This window comes from Ixodes scapularis, unplaced genomic scaffold, assembly GCF_016920785.2.
Source record: "Ixodes scapularis isolate PalLabHiFi unplaced genomic scaffold, ASM1692078v2 PGA_scaffold2__306_contigs__length_199485367, whole genome shotgun sequence".
NCBI classification, from domain to species: domain Eukaryota; kingdom Metazoa; phylum Arthropoda; class Arachnida; order Ixodida; family Ixodidae; genus Ixodes; species Ixodes scapularis.
The window spans coordinates 144,254,714-144,277,551 of NW_024609857.1; the positions used below are offsets into that span (position 1 = coordinate 144,254,714).

The following is a 22,838-nucleotide window of genomic DNA, read 5'->3' on the forward strand; positions in this document are numbered from 1 at the left end:
TTCTGTCGCGTCAGCATTTTGGCGCGCCGTGGCGGCCGCGCTGGCGTAGCGAGAGGTGGCGCTGCTTACCACTGTGAGTGGTTAAGTTAAGTTAAGAAGAAAGTTAAGGCCACAGAAAGAGATTGGTGGCTAGAGGGAATGCAGACAAAGACGGCTCTGGAAAGCTATAGATTAAACAAAAGAGTTATTGCCAAAGAAAGCATTTATGACAATTCTAGGGGAAGCTCATTGCTGTTTGAGGCAAGAACGGGTGTTCTGCGAACCAGAACATACAGAGTGAAGTACCAGGAAATTGATACAGTGTGCACTGCTTGTGGAGAGGAGGACGAGACGGCTGGGCACTTGATACTCTACTGTAAAGGGCTTCACCCTATGCCTACCGAAGACAACATAGATTTAATAAAGTCATTGGGTTTTAGAGACAGCGAAGGGAGAGTGGATTTCAAGACTGTAGAGATTACCAAGCAAAGATTAAGTGAATGGTGGCAGAAATCGAGAGAAAACTAGGTATTTTCTTATCCACTGATGGCAAGGGGGTTTCATAGCCTCACTTTCTTTGCACTGCGGAGTGAATATAGATTTCACATTTAAATATTCTAAGCTTAAATGGTAAAACAAAATGGCTAGGTGGCGTAAGCTACCGCCCGATCCAAAGGGCTCAGCCGTATTCATCCATCCATCCAGTGGCTTCCTCCTCTCCCCTTTGGGGCGATTTCCGTAACGAACCCCCGCACAAGGGAGATCGACGTGTCGCTCCTTGATTGGCCACTTCCCCTCCGCCGTTATCTTAAAACCAGCGGACAGCAGTCTCGCTTCTCTCTTCTTCCTGGGATTCGGCGGCGGCGACAACGGGGAACCTTCCGGCGCACCGGTGAGCGTTTACCCCGTCCTTTGTACATTTGTGAACGACCGTTCGGCCGTGGGCGATCTCCACACCGACGGCGTTCACCAGCTTATAGCCGCTGTGTTGTTGTTATTTTGTTTCATTGTAAATAAACAGTTTATCACCGTTACCAACGTGACTGGTGTCTCATTGCGCTCGACGAGCAGCATGCCACGCGAGTGCGAACCCGCTTCGCGGTAGAGCGTCTCGCCGCGAACGTGGTACTCCCAAAGGCAGTGGCCCTAAGGAGAACCACAACTGCTACGGTGACATTGCGCATACATCATACCAAAGACAGTCTCCAGAAACTACCTGGTGCTTGTCCCTTCTTTGCATGACGGTCCTATTAGATTGGTCTTGCGAAAACTGCGTGGGGACACGTTCGAGGCACATATATCTGTACGAGGCGCTTCGAATATCCATGAGGCGTGCCCGCAGCCAATTCTGTCATCATGCCCGCGGTAAGCGTCTTTTGTACGATGCATGAACAGTGCCACTGCGGCTTTAGCGATTACCCGCCAATGATTCCATTTAGAGCTCTCATCTGCTCTTCTCTCTGAGCTCTTATCCGCACAACGTATTGCAGAGTCCTGGCACCATCTTGTGTCAACCGCTCCGTACCGCAAGGACCTCTCAAAGGCGCCATTTATTGATGGCACCCCGCACCTCCACCAAAATGTCACGTATGACAATTGATGAGGCGACGAATAACCGAGGGAAACTAAGCGTTTTATGGGGGAAGTTGTGCCCAAAAAGAAACAGAAGAAGGCTAGCGTCGCCGGCGTCGATGGCGGCGTAACAGCATGCGATCGAGCGCTGCGGCGAGACTGACTGCGGCTCGCCACGCGAAGCCCCGTACTGTACACGCGTGGGCTTCTGGAAGAATCAGTGTAGAAGGTTCGGCGCGTAGGAAAATTCGGACCTCGAACAAGCAACACGGTTTTCAAATTTACGAGAACGCGACATTTACTGAAACAACAACAAAAATGCGCATCCGCGGCCAGGCATCGAACTTCGGCCCTTTGCGTGGAAGCCAAGCACGATAACCATTCGGCCACGGACGCGCTCGCTCAGAGACGCGTGTGGCAATATGGTGCATTGGTCGAGGTACAGTGATAAGGCGTGATTGAGTCTGCTGGTGGAAACGTTGCAGGGCCGGAGTAAATATTGTTCAGCATTTCAGTGCCATCGTGCACTGAAGGTATAGCAGTAGCGAAGTGCCTACTCTCTACAAGACTGGAAAGGGTAGACAATACGGACGGGCCAAATGTATTATAGACATGCTCGGTATAGTTATCTTGGAAGAAAGTAGGATTCAGTTAAAAATAACAACAACAACAACCAAGTCCGCAGGCGATTTCTTCAACATTTATCTTGCACTCAAATTTGAGGTATGTGCATCAGAGAGAGACTCCGACTATACGTACGGGTACAAAGTCGGTGTTTCTCGCTAGTTTCGAATACCGGGATGAAAGCGACCGAGAAAATATGTTTATTTAAATCGGCAATACGTTACTGAAAACTGAAACTTTGGGTTTGTTAGATGCTCGCAAGGGTGACACAAACAAGCACGCGTTTGCCCACACCAGGCGCGGTCACTGCGCGTGCGCACAAACCCGATCCCCGTGACATGAAGCGTCTGCGCTTATGCAGTGCCAATCGAAGCAACACCTCAAAGGCGTGACGTAAGAGAGTTAAGATGGTGTGGGCTTAGACATTTTAAATTGAAATATGTGCCATTCGAAAGACCCAGAGTTTTGCCAGGACCATTAGGAAAGAAATATGAGGACCGTCAGTCAGGCAACATTTGAAATTAAGATTTTGGAAACTGAAATGATGCACAGCCGTAGTCGCGACAGTGTAATAGAAGGCGCACTCGCACGCTACTTGCAGAGAGCTAACATTTTCAAAGGCCGTTTGGCGCAACTGAGCCACTTTTTAACGTCGTACGTGCTAGTGGGCGTCCTTTAATAGCACACGAAGGACAAAGGATGTTCCTGCATGTACAGTGCTGAACACATCGCCAGGCATGGGCGGGAAAATAAATAAAATGAAGCATTTACAAATCACGTCTGTGACAGTATAAAGATATAGACGGAATAATCGAGAAAAAAAAATGCAGATGAATCGACCGTAGTTGATCGATTGAAATCAAGTTTACGAAGCCGTCGACAGACAAAGACTTGGCAGAGCCGGAATGTGAACTCCGGCTCTCCAGCTGTTCGGCTGAGTATGCTAACCACTACCGGGGTTAAAATTCCAGCTTTGCTATAGATTTTGTCTTTCGGCAGCTTCGTAGACTTTGTTTCATTCGATCAAGAACGGTTCATTCATCCACATATTACGTACGATGATGAAAGTGTCCGTCATAAAATACGGACGGATAAGTATAACGCGCGACAGAAATATATTTTTCCCACTAACATGACGTTACAAAAAAAAAAAAAAAAAAAAGAAAAAAACTCATTTGTCTCTCACATATTTCTTGCACGGCGATTTAGGACAGAATTTATTTTTACGAAGTGGAATAAAAACGAGATTAAATATCTTAAAGTGCATATTCATTAATAAAATAAACCCCCGTAGTATAGTGTAGGCATAAAACGCGGGAACAACTAACGAGTTATGTCCAAACTTGCTTCGAACGAGCCACCCAGCGAGAGTCATAAAGCCCCAACCCACCGCTTTCCTTCATTTTGGCTTTTCTTCCAAGCTAGCCATTTCACACAAAACCGGGCAATAAGGGGAAAAAAAAAATGACACGCAACTTGTTTTATGCGTTTTATGTCTCTTATAATTTATCCAGAGCTTTGGTTGTATTAGTTCATGGTGTTATGTCAATTTTTCAGTTATATGAAATTCCCTTGGTAAGTTTGGAACGATCCACAAGCGCTTCATACTTGCGCCTCAGTGCGGTAGATGCAAGTGCACGCTTGCATGCCCAACAAGACACCAGCAAAAAAGCGCTCCCGAACCGCTCCAAACTCACCAAGGGAATTCCCAGTTAGTTGCTCCAGCTTGATGCGTAGGCGCCACTAAGCAAACATTTCGCCAAATGGCTGGTGTTTGACGTTTTTGTATATCAAGCATTTTGAAGATAACAAGTTTTGTTAGCTGCAAATGGAGAACGAAAATAGGGTGGGGATGCGGAAGTCAAAACGGTTATGTTCCAGATCTTACTCGATCCCTGTTACTCCCGCTGGTCATATCACGTGACAACGCAGATAAAGCGACGCTGGACATGAGTAGGTTCTCGAACGCAAGGAAACCTTCACTTTGGAGCACGCGGTGCTCTGGAGTGAGACGGGGTAAATTTTGTAACACGGCCAACGCACCCCCCTTACTTGGGTGTAAGGGATGGCGGCCACGAAGCGCAGGAGCCCGGCATCCGTGTAGAAGTGGATCTTGTTGCGACAGTCTCCCTCGCTGGACTCTGAGGTGACTCCGGCCACGGCAAGCATCTCCCCGCTGTTGGACCACTCCACTTTGATATCTGCGCCCAAAGCAGAAGACCCAACTGTGAACCGAGAGTTTTGGAAATACAGGGTGTTAGGGAGAAAAGAGAACAGCGTTTTTCTCACCACAAAAAAAGAAACTAGACGTTGCTCAACGCTCACCTTTCGAACAAAATGTTGAGTTAGCGGACGGAACCTGATGCAAAAGTTTCTGAACTTACCGTTATCTAAAAAAAAAAAAAAAAAGCTATAAGCAAGTTTTAAAAAGCTTTCGACGAGGAAATGGTGACCAAGGAAGCCTGCGACTCCGGCTACGGCGAGCATATCCCCGCTGTTGGACCACTCCGCTTTGATATGTGTGCCGCGGCATAAGACCGAGCCATGGACCGATATCTTTGGAAATAATGAACTAGACTAGGCATTGCCAAAGGCCCAGTCTCCGTTCAAAATGTAGCGCTAGCGAATTGAAGCGAACGCCAAAGTTTGGGAACTTACCTTTATCAAATTCAAAAGTTATAAGCCACTTGCAAAAATGTTCAATGAGAAAATTGTAACTGGCGAAGCCTAGCTCGCAAATACATGCCGACGAATTTCGTCTGCTACGGAAAACGCACCGCATGTTCCCATTGAAAAATTTCCGACAATCGCTTTACACCTTTTGAATCGGATAACGTAGATAACGGTAAGTTTTGAAACTTTGGCCCCTAGTCCCAACCGCTATAGCGCTGCATTTGGGAAGAGAGCTAGAGGTCGGCGATGTACATAAAGTTCATTTTTGCGGCGACAAAGAAAAAGGTTCTCTTTCCTTCCAAGCACCCGGTACAACGAGCGCTCCAGTGGAAACTTTATACCAGCGGAGGCGGCTCACTAAAACGACACACCGCAAGATACAGGGATCTCCAATCTTCCATTCCATTCGTGCACGTCGTACAGGCAACAGGAGCCTGGGAAAATTGTCAACGCAAGTCAAATTAAAAAAACACAAAAACTAAAAAAAACAAAAAAACAACAACAGGCCTGTGTGTTTGACAGAAAGAAAGAGAGCATCGCAAAAGAATAAAAAAGACACACAAAGAAAGCAAGTGGGAAAAAATAAATAAAAATGAAGTTGATGTTTGATAGGCTATACGGGTAGCAACTGAAAAAGAGGAGGAAGTGAGAGCAAGCGGGTACGTAAAAACCCCGAGCTTAGGTTTGAATGATTAGCGGGTGGACCCAAAGCTAGCTGCCTTTGTCTCCAGTCACTGTTCGAACGCTGGACGCCGAACGATGACGTTCAGCGTCTGAACGCTTTCGAACACTGAGTAGAGACAAGGGCAGCCAGCTTTGGGTCCATCCGCTAACCATTCCAAACGGAGTTCGGCGCTCCTACGCCCCCGCACGCTCCGATCTCCTCCTCTCCCTCAGTCCGGTCAAAACAAAAAACGGCCGTTTTATTTATTTTTTTTTTTTTTTTTAAGAAAGACAATGTTTCTTTTTATAAAAGATTAATTGTTTTACAGCTTATTTTTACTTTCGATGCTCTAATATCTTTTGCACTCCTTAAGAAAAGATAAGAGAGGCGTATAAATGAACCATTCGGCATCGATTAATTAGCGCGCGGTTTGAACCTAGCTTAAAAAGAAGGTAAAAATATTCTTCAGAAAAAAAAAAAAAAAGAAGAGTTGCACCTAGATTTTAGAGTATTTTTATCCGATGAATCTGAATATCACGTTCGTTTTCTCCGAAGATGTAACTAAATGCGAGAAAACACGAAAAAAAAACAAAAAAAAAAAAACGATGAGCCGTTACGTCATAAAATATTCTTTCGGCCTCCAAGCCCGTGTCGCTCGTGTGGGCAGCGCGTACAATTGCAAGTCACGACGTTTTTTTCTCACTTTTGTTTAAAAATGGCGAGAGTGCGCGTGCGTAGGTTCAGATAGGCGCTGAAGATCCGCGAGAGCGGAGATTTCGAAAACTCCTTTTATGGCGTCACGGCCCGGCAAGGAGGGGCTTCGGCGGAACTTTGAAGAATATCTTCTGCAGCTTCGGTGCACCAAATTGAAAAATAATCTCGCTATTCGTGATTCTGAAGGCCAAATGAACACGATTTAACTGTTTTTCTTCCAATACAGAACCACCTCAGTTTCCCTTTACGCATTTAAACGCTTGGATGTCTGAAGGTCATACCTAAGCTATACTCGGCGACAACTTTTCTTGGCAATGCAGTGGAAGGTACGTCCCGCGTCCCCTCTCCCATTTTGAGTGTACGCAGGCTCTTCTCCTCCCCCATTTCCGAGGAGAGGAGGGAAGCCTGCGCACACTCAAAATGGGAGAGGGGACGCGGGACGTACCTTCCACTGCATTGCCAAGAAAAGTTGTCGCCGAGTATAGAAAACGTACCAAAGACGCTAATAAATTGCTCGACGCTCTTCTAAAAAAAACGTGGTCTTCGACAATAATTTATTACCAGAAAGCGTTACTTACATTACAATGTAATGAATTGTCGTCGAATAGTCTAAAAGAAACAGAAGCAATTCTGTATTTGAGAGACAGTGAAAAAAAACAAAAACACTTGAATCGTCTTCATCTGGCCTCCAGGATCACGAATATCAAAATTGTATTTTATATTGATATGCCAAGTAGCCACGAGAGCGCACTGAAAATAGTGCTGAAGCTTCGCTCTCTTCCCGCCGCTTTCGGTGCAAGGAGGGAATCGTGACGTTATGCGGAGATCTCAACCATCCTGCGCCTTCTGCAAGCCTCGCCCGAGCAGTCAAGAGTACCGCACACGTTCCCTCACAAACTGCACGCGCAAGGCAGTTGAAACTGGGTTGAAACTTCTGGGTAGGCCGTCACACCCGGCGGTTGGTTTTTCGGTTTTTCTCGCGTTCAGTGATGCATTCGGGTAAAATATTTGCGGTATTAAAATTCATGTGACAAAAGCACGCAAGAATTCACCTATATCTCGTTTTTTACAGAAACCTGTTCAGCTTCCTCCTAACATAAATGCGAGAGATGACTTTCGTTTGAACTTTATATAAAAACTGCAACGAAAAAATTCACCCGTCTTCACTAGTCTACAAAAAGCCAACCAACCAACCAACCAACGAAACCAAAACAAAAAAAAATCAACAACAACACGACGAGAATGAAACATGCATGCCTCGGAAAACAAAAACAGACTATTTGTCTTGAAAGAACACTCGGTTTTCTTGATGGGAAAAAATGTCAGCGTAGGAATAAGATGAAATGGAACCGTACGCGTGGAAGACAGCATGTCAAATCTGTCACGACTGAAGCATATTTCGGTACAAACGGCAGAGACGTTGGCGACACGCATCGATTATATGCCAAGGCTGTTCTAGCAGAAAGAGAGAGAGAGAGAGAGGGAGAAAGAAATGCAAGAGCAACAACAACGGCAACGGAACACCCGCAGTTCAATGCTGGGCCGCGCGGTGTGGCTGCACTCATTGCGAGTGATCTTTTAACGCGGAATTAAAGTGGTGAACTTCTCAAGTTTGCGTGAGTTTCACGTATAAAGAAAGTTAGTAACGCTAACGTATAAAAAGCAAACAAATGCGGCAAACACACACACACAGACACACAAAAACGTCAAAGAGCAACGCGAAAAAAAGGAAGTTTAATATATCTCATCAGAAAACAAAAAACAAAAAACAACAAAAAAAACGTCCCACGCGGTGTGTGTACTATGGCAGTCTGGATTCACCCTTCTAAGCCTTCGTGACCAGCTCATCATCTACTGTAGCCTTATGAACAACGTTCATGAGGCAAACCTCTCTCCGCATCTGTCATTCCTCCTCCTCCCACTTTTCTGGTCCCAATTCTGCCTGCCGGAAAGCGGCGTGACCAAGCCGCCATCCATCTCCTCTAATAAAGATTTTAAGAAGAAAAAAAAGTATAAATCACCTACCATCAGAAAAACAACAACAACGTATAAATCTCCTGCGATCAAATATAATTTGGGGTCAGTGAGAATACCGATCGAACATGACGTATCACACGGGCAATATAATAACGCAGTTTGCACTCGTCACACCAACTTCGTGTCTTGTAGAGCCCACCCCAGAGACCGCAATACGCGTTGAAACTGTGTGACGCATTGCGCCGCTTCAACAGTCACAAAAATGTCGCGTGGCAATCGATCTATTTAAAAAATTGGGTTGTGTGTGTGTTTATACAGCCTAGAACTTGGTCTGCCTCACAGGGGCGACGAGTCGCCCAGCTGTAGATGAGAAATTTAGCCAGTGCGGTACAGCCGCTAGCCTGGGGTCTTTAACGTGCGTCACGCAGTAGTGATACACGACCGCACGCCGGTACGATGCTCATCCAGTTCGAAACGGGCAGGGGCGGGGCTCGAACCCAGGATCCCTGGGTTCTGCAGCGCGAGCTTTCGCTCCACGTGCTCCGAGCTGGTGTGCGCTAGACCACTCGGCCACCGATCCCCCCTCGATCTATTTAATGGCCGAGGTATCAGATTCAGCTCCATCTCATCCTCCACAAGGGAGTTAGCTAAGTGACTCTCTTTCTCCTGTTTTCTTGACCCCACTGCGCAAGAGACTTTTTGCGGGATCTTTCGAAAGACTTCTGGTAAATAGACCCCACTTTTAGGCAATGGGAGAGCCTTGACTACAATTATATAAAGAGCCTGACTATTAGGATGAGGACTATAAAGACATTCGCGCTTTTTTGTGTATGTCGCGTCGTCCTTCTTGTCTCAGTGTATGTATTTCTAGTCCTTCGCAGCGCACTCTATTCAAAGCACGAGCAACTTACTAGCTCAATCCCGAGCGCCGTTAAACTATTATAACGCTATGACTCGGCAGTGTTACCGCGAGGGAAAATGATGACGTAAACTATCGGCCAGTCGCGCTTGTTCAACACCACCGAGATGACAAGGCCTCATAGTGTTTAAGCTTTTACGTCACCCACGCGAGGCACACATTAGAAACGAGTGCTACGTCAGTGTAACGGCTGGACCTCGAGCTGAATCGGTGAAAACACGAGTCCTAGGCGAACGTTTGCGCGACACTCATGTCCAATAGGCGCCCGGCCTGCCGTATGTGTCGTCATAAGTCTACGCTATACTGTCTTGTTAGGTATAGGTGGTGCTGGCATGTTGTGCCCTCGTATTTACAACCGAAAACAGAGCACTGGTGGCTTGATGTATCGTGCCTGTCGTGCGCTAACTTTCGCTAGCTTTCGCTACCTGGAACGCCACCTGGGTCGTCAAACTCGTCAAGCACAAAGTTGGGGCCGAAGTTTGTAGAGCCTGCTGATTGAACTCTCCCGACGATGACGTCACGCGGGACGAGATGTCAATCATCCAAGCTGTCTCGGTGCCCAAATTCCAACAAAATTAAAAAAAAACAAAAAAACGTTTAGTCTTTTTATTCTTGTGAAGAAGGAAGACCAGCGGAGCTGTACTCGATACACTGTGTGCTTCTTCTTCGTCATCGTCTGTTTTTCACGCTGTTTCCTACGATGAATTGTCACCAACGCGCCCAACTATCCATTCTTCTATTATAGCTGAAAAGGTTGCCGCCATCTACGAGCGACGCGGAAACCATACTGGTTGTGTGCTTGCCGCCGTCGCTTATAGATGGCGGTAGCTGTCCAGGTAGGTTTGTGTAGACATACACGGACACGATCCTGGGGAACCTAGCCCTTAACAGCTCGCTATGAAAAAAAGTCATAGCGAGCTTTATTGAAGCGAGCGCGAGCAACACCGTTAGGCCAGCCGATTGAACAGCTGGATTGATGACGTCGCGCCCGCATGTCCCTACATCCCTACGTTGCGTTAAAGTCAGCGCTTTCTAGATTATCCCTGGGGGCGCTGTGGATACTCTGAACCGTCTCGTTGCAAGATTTTCGTTTGTGGAAGTTATTGGTGACAACAAAGTGACGTTTCACAGCTCTGGGAAGAAGTTATACGAGGCAAAAATCTTCGCCTCGTATCGAGTCGAATATTGAACTTCGTAATACTGTGTAGACGTGAGCAATGTACACGGCTTTAGAGTTCATCTTCCGCCACAGTGAACAACTCTACTAGGATCACCCAGAGGCGGTGTCTGTAGTGCCGTCGGTAGTGTTTGAGAGATGTGGGGCGGCGGGGGCTATGCCGTGGCGGTCGCCCCCTTCCCCCTTGCCCCTTTATGCCCCTTTATGCCCCTTGCCCCCTCCTTTGACGCCACCCGGGGGGGGGGGGGGGGTTGAATCGCTTCCCTCCCCGTCCCCCTGTTTCAACGCTCCTGCTTAGAGGTGTTTCAACTGACCGACAACGAGGTACAGCTCAGCGTGTAAGTTTCGAATTAATAGTTTTAGAGGTTCTTAAGATAAAACGGTTCGCGTTCCAGGAACTCACTGGTGGCCATGATAAACTTTCAAGCGAGAGGCTCATACTGATTGTAGTGTGCAGATTCGGTCAGTGACGTCCTTTTATAGCTCCTACCCTTGACGCCAGGGTCAGGATTATCAGTTGTGAACGAGAGAATCGATGGTGCGTGTAATAGACGGTGACAACTTTGATTGTGTGCGATGGAAGCTTGAAGTCATTGAGTTCTTAAAACATCACCGTCAGTAGTGACAACCTGACACCACTCTTATTTCCGTTGATGAAAGCAGAAATAATCCCAGTCTGGCTAATCGTGACAAGTCGATTACACCGATGCTTTTCAACCCCGTAAGTATAACGTCACTACTCTAAACAAGCCGTTACTTGGGGCGTTGTAATGGACAAATACATGGGATTTCACGCCGAAAGAACAATCGGTCAAAAATCTGGCGTAGAATTTAAACGTTCAAAAATATTAGATGAAGGAAGCCTAGATTTCGCACCTACCACGACAGAAGTTTGCCGAGAACCGGCTGTTTTTGAAATTTTGCGACGGCAACTTTCTGCCCTCGAGACGCCTCGAAATGCCTGTTGCAGACGACTAACGCATAACGAACGTAAAGTAAATGACTGAAGTACGCGTCTGCAACGGTTGGATCGTTTTCACAATAATTAAAAGTATAGGATTTTGATTTTGTATGATTTCAAACATGGAAAGCCTAAGAAAACTAATCATGTTTATAAGGAATTGTATTTCCGTGAGATACGGGACACTGACTCACAAAAATCATCATACGCATGGAGATCTGTTCAAAATACAGCAAGAAAGTCGTTTGTTTAGAACATGAGGTTGCCACGCGCAGGGCCGAACAAGCAACGCTCGGTCACGGAATACTTGAAGATTCGCGTTTGTTCTTGCTTGGGCCGTGACTTTGATGATCATTTCTACTTGCTTCCTTGTTCTCAAAAGTGCCTGCTTATTCTGGCCCCGCGCGCACGACACTCGAAGCTTCTTCGACGAATTTTCAAGATAGCCACGCACAGTAGATAAGGAGCTGTGCGGGACCTCGTCCGATTCAGTCTCGCTCTCGCTTGCTTTTACGCCGCCGAATCGCCGCCCGCTTTTCTGCTGCCTCGATGCTCGTTCTTTAATATTTTTTTTTTTGCACAAGATCTCCAATTAAACACTATTTATTTTCAATTCACTGTTCATCCCTTTGTCGCCTTCATTCGTGACATTTCTGGTAGAAAGCAGAACGAAATGATAAAAGTCACGCCCCGAGCAAGAACAAACGCGAATGTTCCAAAATTTCGTGGCCAAGCGTTGCTTGTTCCGCCCTGCGCGCGGCAATATCAAAGCGGCGTCGGGCCCTCTTTCTTATTTTTGCAGTTGACGTGCGTTCTAATGAAGGAGTAATTATTTTGACCCTAATATGAGCAGTTCGAGACCCCAAACTCTGTTTTTCAGGATCGCAATATGGGTGTGTGTTTCGCACCTGTCTTGTGATAATCACATTGAGAAAACATTCCTTTGATTTTTCAGTTTTAAGTAAGACCTCAAGCGCGCCTGACTGGGAAGGCACGCTTCTCCGTGCCTCTAGAAGATTCGAGTTTACTCTTACCCCGAGCGTAAAAGATAAGGAGGCCAGAATGACCTTGCCTAATCAGTATCGCCCTAGCTCACTAACGAACACTCTAGGTCGAACGTTTCAGATGCCGAGTGTAGTAGGTGCAGAGTCGAGCGCGGCTTTGTCGACTCAGAGCCAGCTGTCACGCCGACGCATCGTCGCGCTGCTGCCGCCGTCAACGCTCATCCTTTTTTGTTTTGTTTCTAGGTACAAGTTCACCGACTAAATAATTTTCTGCTTGAAGCTTGTGGATCCGTTTCCATCTGCGACAATTTATATCTGTTACGGACAGTTCGTTTCATCACACAGATGTGCACTGCAGCAACTGTGCGGTCAGGAAACCCTAAAAGGTGAGCTGGTGCGCACTTTGACATTCATACACTTAACGTCGTCGTCGTACGTGATTCGGCCTATTCGGCTTGACAGTGTTTTCACCTTCTCAAATATTGCGAAAGCGACCTCCACGGAAAGGCGCTCGAGCACCTCGAGCGTCGATCAAGACTGTGCCGGAAACTCTTCGCTTCGAAAAATCCCACAGAAAATTGACCCCGAGAATAGAAGTTTCGTCGATCGTCACCAACCTCACTCAGCGCGGTCGCGAACTTCGTCAGAAAGAACCACTGAACGCGCGAAGCCATTGTATCGTCCGCTAGCAAGGCAAAACCGGTTGTGATACTTTATTACGGGGTTTTGTCATTGGTATATGGTACTGAGAGGATAGAAACAGTCTTCATGATGAAATATTGAGAAGGCGCAAGGCTTACAAAACATTATTTTCTTTTTTTTTATCGGTTTCTAACCTCACGTTGAGCCCCTATGCATTTGTCCATTACATTGGCCCTATACAACGGTTTGTTTGAAGCGGAGTGCCATGCTGTGACGTCATCACTTACAGTGAAATGATTGGAGGGACCTCTGCTCGGAAGCGAAATCTTCCCGAAACGGACAATGCTACACGGCTGGTTCTGAGCTAGCCACGTCTAAAGTGACTGAATCCTGGTAAAATAGCGCCAAGCTCCCCGTATGGTCGCCATCTTGGTCCCTGAAATGAGCAATTTCTCCTTGACCCCTCCATTTGTGGTGAGCCGGTCTAAATTCACTGGTGACGGGTAGCTTTATAGAGACGTTTCTTGTATACCGAGATTTCGCTATTCGCTAGCACTATACAGATAACTTTGCCCCTGCTGAACGAGTGGTAACTTTAGCGCTCCACGGTGCTTCCCATGCGCTCTAAGTCTTTCCAATGTTGGCTAATTTAAAGTTTGTCGATGACGCCCAGGAAGTTCCTAATTAGAACATAATGTTAATTTTCAATAACATTATGAACATATATTAGCTAATTATCCGAATGATCGTTATAATAATGAACCGAAATCGCTGCTCTAGTAACCACGCTGATTCTCGCAGAAATGCGTTAATGTTTCGTGCAGCGGTTATACATAACAAGGCATGATGGATGCAGCCTTTCAGCACTTTCCCGCGGAGTGAACATTCCCGAAACCCCTCTTCTCCTTTGTGCAAGCAGATCAGGTCACTTAGCGTGTGCATGAAGGACGGCGGCCGCCCAGGCTTGACTGGTTAAAGAAAGCGACGGCGTGACGTCACGCCTAAAGTCACTGGATCCTGGGAAAGTAGCGCAAAGCTCCCCGTATGGTCGCCATCTTGGTCCGTGAAATGGGCAATTTCTCCTTGACCCCTCCGTTTGTGGCGAGCCGATCTAATAGACCTATTGGCGACGTGCGCGATCAAAAGCGTCACGGTGGTCGGCCTTTCACGATTGGCCGAATGCTGACTATGACGTCAGCAAGAGAGTTCTCATGGACGGAAATAAAAGGAACGTCAGCACTTTATTTCTGACGGTGTTGAAAGTGTTGGTTCAAGAGCGCTATGGCTTCAAGCTTCCGCCGTGCTAATTACAAACACCATCGAACTCGTTGCTCGCAAGGTAATGACGTCACGAAAGGTAACCATACGAGGGCGCCACCAAAACATCACTCCGCTATCGCTGAATTACCCAAGCATCAAGGAGAACGCAGGGATTGGTGTTCCACGTGCCACACGCGCATGCCTTCCTCGTATAAAAGATTCAAAGTAAATAACCAAAATAAAGCGTTGATGAACGCGCGTGCAAGATGCAATTTGTTTTAGGCATTAATTGCTTTAGAAAAGTTACTACTGCTGAGGCCAGCCCGTGCGGCGCGTGGAGCACTAATCTCTGCAGTCTCCTTGATGCTTGGGTAATTTATAGATAGAGCTATTGCTAAATTACCCAAGAATTTGCATTCTGCAAATACTTGGGTAATTTAATATAAACATAATTACCGAAGCATTTGCTAAATTACCCAAGCAATATTGCATCTTGCACGCGCGTTCGCCAACGTTTGGTTTCGGTTATTTACTTCGAATCTTTTTATACGGGGAAGGCGTGTGCGTGTTGCGCGTTTAACACCAATCCCTGCATTCCCCTTGATATATTTCGCTCGTGACGGGTAGCTTTATGGAGGCGTTTCCTGTCTACCGAGATTTTGCTATCTACACACCGGCGAAACAAGCGTACATCTTCGTACCACCACCACTCGCTGTGTCGGTGCTTGGAGGCACTGAAAAATAATTCTACTCTTTTGAAATACGCCAAAAAGAAGAATATAATTATAAGAGATCCGTGGAGATGGGCATGATTGATAAGTTGATTGCATGCACAGTGCCAAAGACGCTTATATTGGCGAGGAACGCTTCCAGTACGATGATGCTCCATGGTGATCTTGGCGCGTCTGGTTTAGAACGACCCTCTTGGCAGAGTCAGGTGTACTCCGTTTCACCCTACGCAGTTCCATGACGGACGTTTCAGAATCTCGGCCTTTTTGCTAAGATCAAAGTGTAGCCACCGAAGGCTAGATCAATGCCGGCTAAGTAGCGTTGTATGCCCGCCTTCGGGCGGGTGTCGCTTCCGGGCGTTGTCCCCCTTTTGGGGGGAAGAATGTAAATCGTACGTTTAGTTTAAAATTTTTTTCTGAAAAGGATTGAAAGCGCTAAAAAGCGAGGTCCAGTAAAAGAAGCGACACACAGCAATTCACTAGCTCGTAGCGTCCATGACGGACGCTACGAGCTACTCGCCGACGCCAATTCGTGCTTCATATAGACGTGAAATATACTTACTTGTTTCAATATTATTGAGTTGTTTCCATGCCGTCGCTGCCGTTCGTTGAGTCAAAACTGAGCCGCTGACACCATCGTCGCAAATATTTAATTGACTTGGCGCCGTTACCCGCAAGAAGGCACGGCTCAGATTTTATTACGCCGAACCGTTTCCAATGGACTGGGACCCGCCACATGAGATTAGGGTTTCGTTCCGGTTCGGGTTCAGTATCAACAGTTTTGTTTCGGTTCAGTTAAAAATAACGGTTTTGCTCCGGTTTTCGCTTCGGGTTCGGTATGACACCATGGTTTAAAGCTACAGGCTAATCGCGCATGATTACGACAGTCGCTTTGTCGGTTCTCGCGGCGCCTGGAAGGACACCTTGTCTGTCTGCAGCTATTCAGTTTTAGTTGCTTCACTGATTTGCGTGCCATTTTCATCGTCGAAGTAGCATAAGCCAGTGAGACAATCGAGGCGTCAATCACCTCCAGTACAATGACGCTGTTTCAAGAGCCACTTACCCTGCGCTGGCGAATTGCACCATTATTTCGTAGGCCCTTGATAAAAATCGACACAGCTCGCAAAAAAACCGAGCCCATTCCATTCCCACTCCGTTCCGGGGAAAAGGCACCTAATTCCATTCTCATTCCATTCCGGGGTCGGGAAAGTGCGGAATGATTCCGGAATCATGCCAACTCCGGAGTGGCAACTCCGCAACACTGCTACTGACCTAGCGCGCAAAAACGGAAGGAAAAAAAGTAGGTGGTGCGAGGATGCACTTAGAGCGGGGAGGGGTGGAAGGGGCAGGATAGAGAGGAGCAGAAACAGGTGGTGTACAAAAAGCCTTCGGAACGAGGAGTGAAATGGCAATGGAAGCGCGCTTCCTCTCTTTTGTTGATCAAGAAAATTACTCTCTTTTGTTGATCAAGAAAATTCAGCGCAAAGGCTTTGTATCCGGGTGGTGCTGAAGGGAAGCGCGCGCAGCGTCACGAAGAAACCATGGTGCGACCTAATCTTTTCCCATAAAAAAGGACCTCGCCTAGGCACCACCCGAGCTAAGAACACCACCCACCTCAAGCACTGAAAGACTGAGCTGTCTCCTTGCCCCGTCCCGGCCCCGGCGGGGAAGGACCCTTGCCGAAAACGGGAGGGTCCTTCCGGCGTTCGAACCAGCGTTGACGGACCTGCCGGCGGTGGCTACATGGATGGATAGATCGATGCTGGTGGCTGTACCCTCTGCATTGGGCGGTAGCTTGGGTCACCTAGCCTAGAAACCTTTCTGCCCCTCTTAGATTCTGCGTCGAAGATTTTTTACCCCGTTAAACTGGTATGGCCCGGTATTTTTTTTTTGCGCACAATTTCACATTTTCCTGGATCTCTACCACCGATCTTTTAACACCCCCCCCCCCCCCCCCCCCCCTGCCTTTTGGTGACTACTTTTTTTTCTTGGAGCTTGTGGAGGCGGCCAAGGCAGCAACCGGCCGAGTCGGAGTTGCATCATAGAACTATTTTATTTTTTAAGCAAGGACAAAGAAGAAGCAAACAAGGAAAGAGCTTCTATGCTAGCAACAGATGACTAGCGTGGAAGGGACAACACGAAAAAGAGAAGAAAGTAAAATTCAAACTGACCTGAACATAACAGAGCTGGCGTTTGGGTCGCGATAACGATCTTTCATGTGTTTGAACAGTTCATTTGAAAAATTAATAGGTGGGCCAGTTGATACATGTTTAACTTGTAAAGCGCCTAAAAAACGAGTTAGCACTTGGTCTTGTCTCTTCTTCCTCGTGTTTTTGTTTTTTAGGCGCTTTGCAATTTTATTTGTCTCTATACGTTTTGAAACGAAAACGACAGGAGCAACGGCGAGCGCGTTTCACATCAATCACTCGTGCCAAATTTCTTCCCCGGTGATCGACCACCGTATTTTCTTTCTTTGGCTGCTCTTTCCCGAAATCGCGTCTACAACTATCGTAATGGAACCCATATGGTCTCACCATTTCGAGCAGCAGCTCAGCGATAAATTTAATTTTCTGTAAGCCCGTTCTTGAAGAACCGTATAAGCAACACAGAACGCGCGTCGTCCCACTATAGAGAAAAGAGCTTCATTAGGGACTTTCAGCAAACCTTTACCGTATACCGCGTACCGCATATGTCTGCCAAAATGAGTGCCCCTGAGGCATTACTCCTTGCCCGATTTTAGTTTTGTTCTTGTTAAGGCAACAATGAATTTAGTACCACCTACCTTTGAGACCGGTGTTGATGATGGTTGGCGAGATGTCGTCGTAATTCTTCATGACGTGGATGACTCCGTTGCTGAAGCAAACGGCCAGGACGGATAGCTTGGATTCGGGAGCTGCGGGCAGGAAACAAAAAAGATGAGGAACTTCATTGGAGCTACAGATACCGCGAACGAACATCGCAAGTGCGACAGTCATCAAACTTGCGAGAAACATTCCCACGTATGCCAGAGTCCTGTGGCTTTAAGTTGGGCGCTTGGCGAGAAAATCGTTGAGATCGTCAACCGCTGGGATTGGCTAGCGCCAAAGTCAAGCGCGGCGCCGACCAATCGGGGCAGTGGGCGAACTCGTCGACTTTCTCATCGGGCGCTCTACTTAGAGCCCCTGGTATTTGCGTAAAGGCAAACCATATTCTGAATACCTACAGTCGGCGACAAGTTAAGAATTCACTTCATGCTCAGCCTCCACGCAAGCTCATTGCTTTCCACAGGGCTTTGGCTGCACATGCGCCGAAGCGCTATCAAAGGCAGAAAACTCTCGTTGGAGGCCGATTATCAATTGAATTCTTAATGAAACCGTACGGCATTGCAGTAACGCATAAACCTGTCTCAACTCTGGGCCATTTTCTTCCTCTTCCAAAGGATCGTCCACCAAAAGAAAAAGCTCAAGGCCTGATTTACCAAATTCCTTGTGCCGAATGCGACGCCTCTTATGTGGGGGAAACAAAGAACTTTCCCGAACGTCTGCGTAGACATAAGTATGACGTAAAGAAGAATGACATCCAAGGCAGCGCGCTGGCGGAACATGCTCAGAAGACCGGCCACGCCATTGGCTTTGACAGCAGCTCCATCCTCGACACAGAAAGAAACTGGAGGAAGCGGCTCTTAATAGAATCTTGGCACATACAAAATACAAGCAACAACCTGAACCGATCCACCGGAACGCTTCCAAGCAGCTACATACACGGACTAAAATGCGTCACACACAGAAAAAGAAGAAGAAAACAAAGCTAAGAGAGAAGAGAAGAAAACGACGACAGGTTGCTACCTTTGGGCCCATATACAGTCACCCGTGAACAAGGAGCCGAGCTGGCTTCGAAACGTCGGGCACATTGAAGAAATTGGTTAGAGTCTACGTTGTACTTTTTCTTATCACTTACCTAACCAGGCGGAGTTCCGCCGAAATGTTTACATTTAAATTCTTAACCTGTCACCGACACTACTTAGACACAGCCGTAATCAACGACTGAACTTTAGGGTGCCAGTATGGTGTCGTTGTAGCAGTAGTAGTAATAGTAATTGTCAAGATGTCTTTATTGAGAAAAATACCAGACCCATTTGACTCAAGCCACCAGGGCCAGGTGTCTTCAAATACCCACGCGCCTTTTGCAAGAGTGGTGACACCGTGGTAACTTTGCCAACAGCTGTTTTCAACGCGGAATGTGTTGAAGGACTAGAATAGCCGAGGAAAGTGTGATTTGATGCCATGAAAAACCGTGTCGAAAAGCCGCCATACAAAAACCGTCACACGCGCGCCAAATATAGCGGGATTAACTCCAGCCGAATTTGGTGTTACGGAAATGCGTTACGAAAAAGCTGGGGTAACGCCCCAAAAAATTTAGCGGACGGTGGTCATGTGGCGTCTCGCCAGCGAGACGTCTCGTGATGTTGCCAACACACCGTGGTCACGTGACACCAACCATGTAACCTGACGTCACTGATGCCATAGCGTGGCACCGTAAACGCCGCGTGCTAGGTCACGTAACGTCTCATTACATGATACCACGTTACATCATGACGCGATACCGTGACGTCATGCGATCACGTGATCCAGCAGTACCAGCCATGTGATCGTCGTACGGATTCTACGCACGATGAGTCCGGCTCATAACACGCAGCTCGAAAGAGCTCAAAACGTTCATACCACGACCTTCATCTTATCGATTTAAGCACATGGCATATTCTTTCACCATGACAACGCTACACCTTTGGCAGGTAAGAAAGTAAAGAGACAAAAAAGAAGTAAACAAACGAAACATTTATTGGATGAGAATGTGCACACCTCTGATTTTCAGTTACATGATTAATCGCAATTTATTCGGTGCAATATAGCCTTTCTGGAGGACAAGCAGTGCTATCGGATTTTGACGTAGTCTACAGTAAACACCACAGAAACACATCCCCTTTTTCGTTTTATTACTACGAGGATGTACCGAGCGTTCTCAAAAGCATGCGAATGATTGAACTATTCCGTCAGCTGTCTGAAGATTGTTCCCTTACCAAAATTTGCATATGTCACTCTCTACGCGTTATCGTGTTCTTTGGTGGAGAATATGAGAGGAACACCGTTGGTACAGATGCGATGAGAGCCAGTCGACAACCTCTCGCAGTGCGGACGAGTGCTGCTGTAAATATCCGAAGCAGTGCGAAAAATGCATCGTCCCGTCGGTCATATTTATGCGTTTGCTTTCATCGACTAAACCATTCACGTACAGTAAATTCGCCGTTATATTCAGTTTTTTTCTGCGCGTGATTATTTTAGCTGGTGTTACCAAACACACAACAATGAACGTCGTGACGGTGCACTTTTTTTTTTGTCACCAGCTCGAAGCCAACGTTTCGTGCACCACCTTCTATAGACTCTAGTAAACCACGGTCCTTTTATGGAAGTCAAAATAGAGGGTGAACGGATAATACTGACGGACGAGGAGTGGCTACATCGAATAACTTTATTTTCAAATCAAACTCTGCCGGTGGCTCACTGTACCAGTGACACATTCCAAGTCGGGTTTCAAGGCCAGAATCTGGTAAGCACTAAAAGAAAGCGTAGGAAGAAAACAGATATAAATTCAGCGCCAGAGACGCGTCGTTATTCGCATAAAATGACCCATTAGATTCCGTCGAAGGAAAGGCGCGTACACAAATAAAAGCCCGCAAGGCGCCCTCGCGGACACGCCACCACACACCACATACGAGTGTTTTTTGGAGGGTTTTATAGATTTGATTAAAAAAAGGCGCGAAAGCTAGACTAATACGGTTTGTGCAGGTGAGTTATACGAGCGGGGAAACATAATATAGAAAGTTAATTGCCGTGAAAAGCCCTATAATTGCCTCACAAATATATTTTGTAACTTTTAATTAGTGAAATAAACATGAAGTTTCAACTATGCACTTTCTGGGTGTCTTCGATACCTATAATTCAGGAAATTTCAGAAAGATTTGGCAAGTGTGGAAATCGCGGTGACGCGCTGTTAAAGTCACCACTCGTGCAAAATGCGCAAGGCTGGCGATGCAAAACGCGGATGACAATACCGGGCGCTTATCCGCGTGTTCGCATGCTAGCCTTGAGTCTGTTGCACGAGTGGTGCCTTAGGCGCACAACCGCGGTTCCCACGTGCTCCAGATCTTTCTAAAATAACCGAGTTCGTGGTTTTTGTCGACGCTCAAGTTTATAATGGGAACGATATGCTTATTTTCACAGATGAAAGAGTTATCGAATAGATATCAGTTTATTATCAAACGTTTAGCAACGATTAGCCCCTTATATTTATCCCCCTTGTCGTATAACCCACCTGCACAAACCACATTAGTCTAGCTTGTGAGATAAAAAAAAAATTAGAAAGAAACCGATTCGTAAAGCCTAAAAAAAAACACTCTGCATTTAGCTTTGCGTCCAGATACAAGAATATAAATCTTCTTTATGCCCATTGGTCACTTAGCGGAGAGAAGTGTATTCCCAGACCTAGATTCATGCTGCGAACGAGCCTTCGTAGCTCATCTATGTGAACGCTCGTTACGTGAGTGCACCGGATGACAAAAAGCACCAGGAGATCGTTCTCCGCCATCACAAGGTCTCTGAGGCCCGACATAGTGACGCCGTGAACTTCAGTCAGTTGAAGTTCCCGAAGTCTGGAAAACGTTCCCGAGGAAATCAACTGCTGGAGCGCACTGTCCGCCAGGTGACATCTCTTGAGGAAAACTACAGCCAGGTGTCCGTAGTCCTGGAGGAACTCGAAGGGTCGGTTCGGATGCAGCGAGCTCATGACGTGCAAGGAAAGCCTGAACTTCTGTAGTCTCACCAGGCTCCTGGTTTCATTTCTGGAGTAGTTGATGAGTCGTTCTAGGCCTTCCAGTCGAAGCTCACGAAGTGCGGGACAGAACCTTTGCAGGAAATAAAAGAGTTTGTCACGCAATAAGAACTTCGGTTACTCTTGTGAGACTTGGAGGGGGAACGCTAATCGTCTTAAGTTTTGCAAGTGCCATGAATTGGCCTTCGATACTAGAAGATTCAGCCGTGAGGTCTGCTCGGAACTGTTGTGATCTTAAAAATTTTAAGAACCCATAGTGAACACGACCTGGATAACGGTGGGCGTTCGTGCATTTTGCGCTTTAGAAGATTCTACTTAATTCTTTGAAAAAATTAAAAAAAAGTGCACGTCAGCTTGCCCCGATTAATTTCGGCTATGTTATCACGTTGCGTTGCCCAAACCACGTGCAGAGCTCTCGCCAGTCAATGGGTCGTCCACGCTCCAGTGAGCTTTTATATTGTTAAAGACCGTGCGAATAAGTATTGACAATAAACTATATATGGGTATAATGAAAGACCAACAGGTGGAACCATAGCCTCCTCTATATTAACAAAGCCTGGCAGTTCGACAACGGAGCCATAGAGTGCCCGGTCGCAGGTTTGGAGCGCGAGGATCTGGTAGCAGAGAGCATCAAAGAGCCATTTTTAGGAGAACCATGACGTTAGCGCACAACTTTTGCAGCGGCGAGGACCCGAAACACTTGTCCGCTCGGGAGAAGTGTGTTTCGGCGTCTCGCAGCAGCGGGGCGCCTGTCACGTGGCTCCTCTCATCCGTTGTCTGCCGCTCCAGCTTTTCCATTTCGGCGGCCGCTTCTTGTGACGATTGGCCAGGCCTTTGTCAATATAATACTCCGTTTCACCTTATGTTGTACCGCAGCGAAGGCTAGAAGCGCGAGGTCATATATGACCTCGCGCTTCTAGCTTTCGCTTTAAGGGCAGTTAACAACGCTATTGCGTTGCTAACTGCCCTTAAAGGGGTATTCACACGAGGGAGAAATTCCGGGGATACCTCCCCGGCACGCGCGTCCCGCGACGAAAACGTCAGGCTTTGCGATGTGCAAAAGCCTCGCGTTTTCGTCTC

At 46.9% G+C, this 22,838-nt stretch overlaps 1 protein-coding gene across 1 annotated transcript in view; it reads right to left on the reverse strand.

Annotated features, from left to right (window-relative positions):
- The window catches only part of LOC8052429 (tubby-related protein 4), a 251,222-nt gene that overhangs the window by 4,208 nt on the left and 224,176 nt on the right, over nucleotides 1–22,838 (reverse strand). Inside the window, exons 4-5 of the mRNA XM_029987899.4 lie at nucleotides 17,677–17,787; nucleotides 4,228–4,376 (exon numbers count right to left, since the gene is read on the reverse strand). Coding sequence (XP_029843759.3) covers nucleotides 4,228–4,376; nucleotides 17,677–17,787 — 260 coding nt within the window. The remainder of the gene's footprint in view (nucleotides 1–4,227; nucleotides 4,377–17,676; nucleotides 17,788–22,838) is intronic.